We start from the raw sequence: 10,947 nt of genomic DNA on the forward strand, positions 1-10,947 counted from the left end.
ATATTGGACTCCACAGAAAAAACAGAGATCCATTATTCATAATCCTCCATCTAGGTTGCCCTGTGTATGTAAAGTCGTAAACACCTCATCTTGCTTTGTTTGTTTTTATTTTTCATATTTGGTGATAATGGCATATATGCGGTGTCTTGCACTGTTTTCAAATTTTCATAGAGACCAACTTGATGTGAGATCATAGACGTTGAACAAAGCTTGTGTGAATATCTAGTTATCTTCTAATATATATTGGCCTTATTTCCCCTGTATTCCTTTTGAAAAAATCTCAATTATTACAAACACACAAACATATCTTATCCAAGATTTTGCCTGATTTATTTGTCATTGCAGACGTATAAATGGAGTAGTATGAGAGAATCTCGTTTGCAACTAGAGATGTTAATGAGGCAGGGTGGGGGCGGAAGATGTCTCCTTGCTTCCCATCCTGGCCCTAGAATTAATCTTCGTCTCCGTTCCGTTTTTTGCCATGAGAAAATAATTGTTCTCATCTCCATTCTCAGTGTTTCCTGTATTTTTTGCGGAACCTCATTCTTCCTCTCCTTATGTGTTAACATCCATATGAAAATTATAATAAAAAATATAAAAACAAAAAAAACAAACTACAAAATATTATTACAAACACACAAACATATCTTATCCAAGATTATAAGTCTAGAAATATAATATAGCAAATTATAGTCCATAAAATAAAATCTTAAACAATAGGGTTAGGATTTTTCAATGAGTGAAATTACTAAAAAAACTCCTATATTAAAAATAAAGTAAGGATTATTAAGTAAGTTAAAAAATTCGAAAAATTATCGAAGATGGGGCGAGATTCTCGCTCGACTCCCCGCCTGTCTCGAGAAAATTTCGCTCCCCATCCCCATTTTCACGAAAAAATTTCTCCATCATTAAAGCCTCATTCAAGACGGTTTCCGCCAAAATTCTCACATCCTGAAAATTTTTGACACTCCTATTTATAATTGGTGTGTTCATAATTAAATTTGATATTTTGTCAGCTATGTTAAACTGCAATAGTGACTATCTGCTAGTCATGATTTACAGCAATGATGAAAGAAAGCCAAGGCCAATAATCTAGCTTGTTCACTGGTGAAAGCGGTGCTCGGAAAACCAAGACAACAAAATTGATTAGAACAATATAATAGAACATGTTCTTGAAGTAAGATGTTCTTGAATTGAATAAATTGTTAGTTCTGCAATTTTTATATAGGCATGCAATTTCATCTGGATTGAATTGAATTTACTTTTACAGGCATTTGACAATTAAGGACTACTCACAATGAATTTTTGTTATTCCTGACCGTTGTAGGAGTGTTTATGAGTTGGGTAGATTTAATTAAATCCGGACCCAATTTCAAAAGGATAATAGGTCTATTTTAATTTGATTTAAAAGTGACTAAAAATAAATTAGATTAAACCGATTTGACCGATATAAAATTAGTATATATAAATTTATAAATTTTAAATATTATAATAATAAAATTTTATTTTTAAAAATTAAATTTAATAAATGGTATATCATATTTATATTAAAATAAATTATTCTAAAATAAAAATAATATTTTATAATATAAAAAATATTAATTAAAATATAAAAATATAATATCACACTACTAATTTCACTCTAAAATATATAATTTTTATTATAAAAAACTAATTTCAAAATCGAAGCAGATGACACGAAATATAATCGAAATCTGACTGAAAAATAAAATCGAACAAAAATAAAATAATCAAACTCAATAAAATATACTTTTAATTCAGACTAAATTTCGAGTCAATGACAGATCCTGATAATCCTAATTTTCAGTTTCGTATTATGTTCTCTTTTCCCTTGAATTCCACAAGATGTATGTTTTCTTTTTAATAGTGTTTTTAGTCTTTTCACGTTATTGCAACCTAAGATCTTATTTAAATAAAATAAGAGAAAATTTAAGAGACCGATATTTTTATTAAAATTTGATCAATATTTAACTAACTAAAAAAATGAATAATTCTATACTATTAAATATAATCTCATATCATTAAAAATATTTGAGTTGCAACGACTATCTATCCCCTCAACCATTAGTGGTGGTGCTCGAGTTGGTTTTGCTTGTGTTAGCAGAGATTGGAAGGGAAGGTGGCAACGAGGCTGTCTGGAAACAATTGAGAGTCGTAGCATTTTGCAAGGAGAGTTGTTTGCTATTTGGAGAGGCTTTCTTTTAGCATGGGACTCGGGACAAAGAGACATTATATGTGAGACAGACTGTGTGGAGGCTTTTACTATTGTCAATAATTTACAAGATTGCTCTGGGTTTACTGATCCTTTGGTGTTAAAAATCCGAGATATCATGTCTTGGAAATGGCGTGCTGATCTTCGATTGATCTTGAGAGATGCAAATACAGTAGCAGACATCATGGCAAAGACTGCAATGAGGACTATTTCTCCCCAAGTGGAGCTTCCATTGCCTTGGAAGGAGTTTGAGAGTAGTATTCAGCGGGACTGCCTTTCTTAAGCAGTTTCTTGTTTTTTTTTCTTTCTTAGTTTTTGTTTATTTTTCTTTTAAGTCACCAAAAAATATCATTAAAAATATTAATAATAATTAATTAATGATTACAAGTTATAAAATTTATTGACTTCTTAACACTCATCATAAAATAAATATCAAATCACTCATATATTTAAATGTTGAAAATATTTTCAACCTTTCGATTCAATATTACACGCAATAATATGAAATGGGTAATGTTAAGTAACCAATAATTTTTTTGAACAACATAAACAACCACTAATCAAATCAAAACATGTTACATCTCTAAATTATTCACTTAAATCTTAATATTATAATAGTCATCCATACACCTAATAAAATGAACATCTGATATATCCATTATTCACATTGTTTAATATTTTTATTGTCTACTTATATTTTCTCCTAATGGAATTAAGACCACGTTTTTGGCAATTAAAACACTGGTACAATAACCCAAACACTGGTACAATAACCCATATTATTAATTAAATTGCATGCAATCTTTGCATCCATCACGGGGTTCATACCAAATCAAAGATATCATAAAAAATAAAATAAAATAACACGTAGGTCATACTCATACATACAATACGAATTAAATATCAGAGGGGATAAGATTTGTTGTCTCCTCAATCTTGGATATGAAAAGCTTCTGAAATTCAGAGTCAACATTAAGAGCCACTTCTTGAATTATAGGGGACATAGCTCCCCACACCGATGCCTTTCCAGCCAACTCTTCAAACAAGGGACTGCAAATAATAACAGAGTATTATTATTGTACTATAACCAAATATTAATAAGAAAAATGTGTGGTATGGTTTCAGTATCTCAAACTTACTTTTCAGTGGTTACAATAGAGTAAGTCTCCATTCCTTGATCACCAGCAATTTGAGCTGCCACAAAGAACTGTGGCACAAGAAGTAATTGACCAGCCTCAACTTGAGTATCCAACACACTTTGTCCATTCAAACCCACAATTTCAATTTTGCCACCTCCTCTAGCAATGTAAATTAACTGAGCCACAGGGCTAATTGAGTGTGATGGAGTCTTAATAGCATTAGGTTCCAATTTCACTATAATTACACTCAACCCAACTTCCCCAATAAAAGGGAACTCTTTGCTTGTTACTGTTGTGACTGAGCCACCTTTATTCACACTATAATCAGGTTTTGAGGCATCTATATTGTGGACCAGCTTTTTGGTGAGGTCTACATGGGGATGAGGCATGTCATGAGCCTTTTCTTTTTCTAATTTAATTATGACAGCACCAGTTTGGCTTGTTGTGAGTATTTTTGTCTCATCTTTGTTGAGATTATAGGATTTGCTTGTGAGATCAGAAGAGAAGCCTCCTAAAATTCCTCCAAAGCCAGATAGGAAGAAGTAGGTGATTTGACCAGGGAAAATAGCCTTTGAGGTTTCACCAAGATAAGCAATGATAACATCTGAATCTCCATTGTTGAACCACCATGAGACAGATCCTATAGGCACTGGTATTATGTCACCTTGCTTAAGTTTTACAACCACTTCTTTTTTAGTGTTGGGGAGTACTATTCCTGCTACACCATTGTTCCCTACATATATATGTGCCATACTTACAATTCAAGAAATAATAACTTCAACATGTAATTTGAGTTTGAGTTAATAAATTTAAGGAGAAAAATACTCATAAAGATATTTTAGAAAAAAATAAAAAGTTATGCTAAAATTTTTTGAATTTTCTTTATATATATAATAGATATAGTCATATAGATTTACAAAAAAAAAATTGTAAAATAATTAAATAAAAAAGATTAATTATTATTAAATTTATAATTTCTATCATATATGTAAGTTTCATAATTGTGGTTAAAAATAATTAATTTATACTTTCTTACTTTATCAATGCCTTGAATTTAGAAAAATTTTTATCTTAGATTTACTACTTAAATAATCATATATACATAAGAGTATGCAAAAAATGAATAAGTTATTGTTGCCTTACTTAGGGCTGCATACGGATCAGATTGGATATAGCCTTTAATTTTATCTTATCTGTACTGTACTTATCGGATTGGATCGGATACAATATCCACATTTTTCAGGTCAGGTCCGATCCGATCCGCAAGTGTTTTAAAGTCCTGTTAGATTGTTTTTACTAAAAAATGTCCAGAAAATTCATTTGTTCACCTGTTTAAGCCTATTTACTCCTAAAATATTATCAATAAAAATTCTCTTGAATAACAAAAAAAACTAATAACACAAGATCTAAGTTTAATTATTCTAAGTTGAAGACAACATAAAAAATTAAAAACAAAATATCATAAACTATGCTATTGTATGAGACATGCCGATATGCGGATCTACAAATCTGCGAATATCACTATCAAATCTGCAATCTGATCGTAGCATAGTGCAGGTTGGATCTGATCCGATGGCTTTGCAGATCGGATAATATCCACAAAATTCGAATCGAATGTAAATAATTACGGAAAATATGTGGATATTATGTAATCCATGTACAATCCTAGACTTACTCTCTTACTAATATTAAGAAATGTATTTAAATCTAGTATTTTTTTGGTACAGGTAGAATTATGGGATGATAATAATGTTAAAAAAAATAAAAAAAACTTTTAATTAGTTAATATTAATTGATTTTAGAATTTAAGTTTATCATTAAATATTTATAGTTAAAGATCATTGATTTAGAATCTATAATTTAAAGATAAATAAAATATTATAAAAAATTAACTAATGTTAAATGGAAAAGAATAGTTGGCTAGCATTACTCTAATGTTAAATTTTATAGAGCACTAAATTTAACTAAAAAGGAAAATAGAGAGTGTAGGTTACCTTGAATGACATAACCAACTTTGGAAACATCTCCATAATGAGGAAGAGCGAAGCCCCAAGGCTTAAGGTGAAGGCGACCACCACCCAAATTGAACTTAGACAACATAGGACTTGACCAAGCGTAGTACCCTCCTCCATCTCCTTCAAACACTGTTTCTGCTCTCTTTGGTGTCAACTCCAACTCCATTTCTTTTTCTTTGGGACCAATAATTTCATATTAATCATTCTATCATCTTTTAATATAATTTTTACTCGGATATTAAAAAAGAAAAAAAAGTTAACTCTTTGCACCTTAATCAGTGTATCATCCTTTAATATAATTTTTACTCGGATATTAAAATATTTTCTTACTTATCAAAATAGAGATTAAATACAAAGACCAAGAAATAATTAAAAAAAAAAAGCCTCTATATCTCACATTTGAAAACGTAAAATTAAAGAGAAAAATAAATACACATGTATATGTTGTAAAATAAAACACAAAACAGTTCCATTTTAGAAAACTATCCTTTTAGTTAATAATCCATCAACAAAATATAAAATGGGTAAGGGTGAAGGAATTGGATTTCTATTGTAACAAGAAAAATATTTAAAAAAAAAATTAACATATACCACAAGTTTCTTTCTATTATTAAAGACATTAAAATTATAAGAGAAGAGAAACATGTACCTGTACTTCTGCAATGTAATATGGAAGGAAGAAGAGTATAAGCCTAGGTTGTCCCAAATCTTTTCTTCTAATTAAGAAGCCACGCAAACTCAAGAGACATCATTGACATTTATAGAGTTCCGAGTGAAGGGCATGTATGTGAGACCGACAATTTGTTTAAAGAGGAAAGTATTGTTTTTGTCCCCAACATTTGGGTTAAGTTTTATTTGTGTCTCTAATGTTTAAATCGTCCTATTTGTATCTTTAACGTTTATAAAAGTAATTCAATGTTATCCTACTATCAATTATATTAACAAATCAGATTATATTTTTCAATTATTTTCACTTGGATGTATTCATTCTCAATTAGGTCTCACTTGGATGTGTTCGATTTAATATTATACCCACTATTTGTGTTTAGATTCAATTATGTCTCTAGAAAAGTAAATTATGTAAATGTTGTAGGAATTAGTTTCAACATTTGATGAGTTATTTTTTAGAGAAGATAGATCATCGATTCTATCCTAGACATTTGTATTCTAATTTCAAAAAGAGATTTTTAAAACTCAAACTAAATCACTCATAATGTGTAATTGATGGCAGGATAACATTGAATCACTTTTATAAATGTTAGGGATACAAATAAGACGATTTAAACGTTAGAAACACAAATAAGATTTACCCTAAACGTTGGAGATAAAAACGATACTTTACTCTTATTTAAATATATTATTATTCTCAAAGTGGCATTATTAAATTTTTAAATAAAAATTGACGGTCTATGTTAGATATATGATATATCATCATAGCAATAATGCATATAAAATATAATAAAATAAAATGAATTAGATGTATCCGACAGATAACCCTATTCAAATGTCTAAAATAGAGTCAGATACTATAGTTTATTAGGTACTATTAACAAGCCATGCTTTGCACGCATAACAGCCACAAGATAAAAACAAAACAATATAATCTATAGCTAGCAGCTAGCTATTACATAAATTTTAAAATTTATATAACTATCCAAAAAACAAATCAACATTGTTATAAAAGGTAGGAGAAAGCACAGTATACAAAAAATGTGTGTATTCTAATTGTATCAAATAATATAATATAAAAAAATATTTATAAATATTAAGAGAATTGAAATAATAAAGTGTTGAGTTAAGAAATTAATTAAATTAATTTAATAATGACAAATATTATTTTTAATGGGTTAAACACCTAATTAATTTTTAATTGAATTTGATTAAGTGTTGCAGGCCAAAGAAAAAAACAAAGCAGCAGCCCAAATGAATGAAAAATAAAATCAAAATTGGTGAGCTACAAGACACTAACGGCCCGAAGATGATGAACAGAAAGCAAATGGATTGAATGGTAAGTGAATATGATCCAAGTCCAAGACATTCCTCTCAAGCTGATCTCTTCAAGGTGTTGCCTCCAAAGCAATGTTCACCTTTTTCATTTGCGATCAGAATCACAGAGATAGAGAGAGAGCTTCTTCTTGCCCATTTCATCAAAGAAGAAAGAAAGAGAAAGGTTAAGCAAAAAGCAAATGTCTAATCACCAAAATCAAACCATGTTAAGCTAAGTCAAAAGATAAAAGGTGATTCATTTCCATTTGCATACAATTTATTTTCTTCACTCCATCTCCAACTCTCTACGACACTATTTTTGGATAAATGGCAAAAGGTATTTTTGATCTATGCTACTGTAAATCAATGGTTCACAAAGTTACTTGGAGTCAAAGCACATTCTTAATGGTATGGATTTGAGGCTCATCACTGAACCACCATTTTTGCTGCTCAGTTAACTTCGGTCAAACAAGAAAATCATATTTGAAATTTCTGATTTGGGGTTAATGGAAGAAAGTGAAATGTCACCTCTGGAAAGCACACAGCTCGAGGAGTTGACCTGGATGAGAGCAACTCAGCAACATGTAAGGAGATATAAAAAAGAAAATCTTTGTTCATATTGAGGTAAGGAGAGAGAACCAGGGTTTGAAGTTCATGTTCTGACAAGTCTTCTCTGAGAGTAGGGGTGTGCATGGGCCGGGTGAAATAGGGTTTGATGTGATCCAGACCCGACCCGAAATATATACCGGGCCTATTTGTTAGACCCGAACCCGACCCTAGACCTGATGAAACCTATACACTTTCGGGCCATGATTATACCGGGTGAAAACCGGGCCATTAACATTATATTACCTTGATACCTTCTTGTAAGTTAGCATGTAAAAATATCTAAATTTCCAAGACTCCAATCATTATTTGACATGGTAAAATTCACTTAGAAAAATATAATAAGAACCAACTCTTTTCTAAAATTAAAGCATAACCATAATCAATACTAATATTGCCTAATAACACCAAATATTTAAATCAATACAAATAACACAAGATTATGCATTAGTCTAAAGTCTTATGCATTTTAAACATAAAATATTAACTTATAGTCTTATATATAATGACTAATAACACAAAATATTAAGGTTTACAACACTTAAATTTCACATAATAATAGCCATCATCCATCACTAATAACACAAAATATTAATTATGTATGATGACCGGGCCACCGGGCCGATTTCGGGTGACCCGAGTTATGGCCCGGATCCGACCCGAAATAATGACCGGGTCTATTTTTGAGACCCATACCTGACCCTAAACCCGATGAAATCACACCAAATTAGCCCCCTAAAGTGTTCGGGACTGGGCCGGGCCGGGCCATGCACACTCCTATCTGAGAGAGTTCATCAACTTGGACAGTGCTTTCTTTCAAATAAGCATTCCGCCAGAATGAGGAACTAAATCAGAATTAAGCAAATCTTGTTCATCACAAAGCAACAGAGACTGTTGAAGCATCAATCTCCTTCATGTTTTACAGATTGTAATTTCATTTTCTATGTATATCTTTCTGTAATTTTGAGTGTGAAAAGGCATAAAGAGATAGCTCAAGTAAAAGTCAAAGAGTGTTAACAGGCTGAGTGAAACACTTGAGAGAAAAGCCTAGAGTGATTTCAGATTTCTTTAGATTGGTTTTGTGTCTTGTATCTTATACCTATGAGGTACCCCTTTCTTAGTTGGGTAAGCAATAAGAGTAAAGGATTAGGTATTAGCATAACCAAATCAAGTTAGGTTAGAATTTGAGAGTAGAAGGATTGTGTGAATCCTATAGAATTGGTGTATATAATACTTTAACTATACTGGAAATCCCACCACTGTTGTGGTGGAACTGCATGTAGGTTGCATTGCACAATGCAACTGAACCAAGATACATGATGGTGTCAGCTTCTCCTTTCCCTTCTCTGTTCTATTTTCTTATATTTATGAGATAAAAATAAATTATCTCATAAATTTTTCACTGCTGAGTCCGAACAGAATCCAAGTGAAAGTTTATAAGTTAAGCCATATTTTATTAAAGTAAAAGAAGGTCCTAGATTCAACCGCCATTCTCTAAACCTTCTACAACCTTCATAAAGATATAATATTATCCTATAATAAATATTCAGATATGTTAAATAATTCTAATAAAAACTAATTGATCTTAATATATTCTAATATAGTCACTTGAGTTTGAAATTTATTTAAAATAACGAAAAAATACCTAAACTAATAGAGGATGCTCCCATAAAGACGAATAAAACGTCTTTTTGTAAAGACATTTATCTGTCGCATTATTATTAGATATATTAATGAATTGGTTATTTTTAAATTTCTTAACAAACTACAATAAAACTGATTTTTTTATAACAATAACAATAAACCCAATTGTTATTAGATTCGGTCGAATAAACCAATTTACATAACTCACTAAATCATTTTTTTTTGTTCTTTTTTTTTTTAAACAAAAATCAGGGATATATTTATCTTTTTACAAATTTAAACATGATTCAGTTTAGATTGTGTAAATCGATCGAATCAACTCGGGTCTAAAAATTATAGTGCGAATAATTGGGTTTATTATTGTTGCTATAATAAACTAATTTTGGTCTGGTTTATTAAAAAATAAATTATTAACCGGTTTAATAAAGATGTCCAATAATATCATGATACATGTAAACGTCTTTAAATAAAGACATTTTTAGTGTCTTTATCGAAATGGTCTCCTAAACTAATAGCACGGGTGCAGATATAACTGTCAAAAGAAAATGCAGACAAAACTGCCACTAGGAAGCGCAGACAAAACTGCCACAAAAAGTGTAGACGGAACTGCCATAAGAAAATATAGACGGAACTGTTGGAAGGAAGCGCAGACAGAACTGCCACAAGGGTGGTCAACTGCTGAAAAACTGCTGAAAAGATGACGAACTGTCAAAAAATGGTTGAAAAGTGACAAAGTGTGAAGAGATGGTAAATCATCGGAAGGTGACGGAAAAATATATGGTTTTTTCGTGAGAATAAGTAGTGAATAAGCTAATAGATGAGGTGAGAAAACATCAAAATATAGACAAAAAAGAAAGAAAAAAATAGTACGAACGAAAAATACAAAAATCATCCTTAACGTTTAAAAACGCTTTAAAATCATCCTTTTCACTCTAAAAAATAAATTTACCCTTATAAAAAATAAATTATAAAATAAAAAATTATAAAATAAAAAGATTAAACTCAACCATTTGCAGCGGCTTCATTATCCCTCTCTTTCTCCATCATCCTCCCAACCCATTTCTTCCTCCAACCAAAGATCCAAACTTTGTTCTCTCCCCAACAACCCAATAAACTCAAACTCCCAACCCAAGCTTCTTTCCTCACCCACCTTTCTCTCTCTACACCAACCCCCATTTTCTCTCTCCTCAAACTTCATTAACAACAAGTTTTCGTTCAAGTTAACAAACAAATTGACTTAATTTCCATAGTGGTCCCTTAGATTCACGACTTTCACCATTTTAGTCCCTCATATTCAAAATACACTATGCTGATCCTCGAGATC

At 30.7% G+C, this 10,947-nt stretch overlaps 1 protein-coding gene across 1 annotated transcript; it reads right to left on the reverse strand.

The window, feature by feature from the left end:
- Positions 1–2,956: 2,956 nt before the first annotated feature.
- On the reverse strand, positions 2,957–6,167 carry LOC107631723 (cocosin 1). The gene is made up of 4 exons (XM_016335262.3): positions 6,037–6,167; positions 5,367–5,561; positions 3,373–4,105; positions 2,957–3,283 (listed from the first exon to the last, which is right to left on the reverse strand). Exons 2-4 carry the CDS (start codon positions 5,551–5,553, stop codon positions 3,130–3,132), a joined length of 1,074 nt encoding a protein of 357 aa, XP_016190748.1. The 5' UTR covers positions 5,554–5,561; positions 6,037–6,167; the 3' UTR covers positions 2,957–3,129.
- Between the last annotated feature and the right edge of the window lie 4,780 nt (positions 6,168–10,947).

The sequence above is a fragment of the Arachis ipaensis genome, chromosome B3, assembly GCF_059453495.1.
Source record: "Arachis ipaensis isolate K30076 ecotype BB chromosome B3, ASM5945349v1, whole genome shotgun sequence".
Classification (NCBI taxonomy): Eukaryota; Viridiplantae; Streptophyta; class Magnoliopsida; order Fabales; family Fabaceae; genus Arachis; species Arachis ipaensis.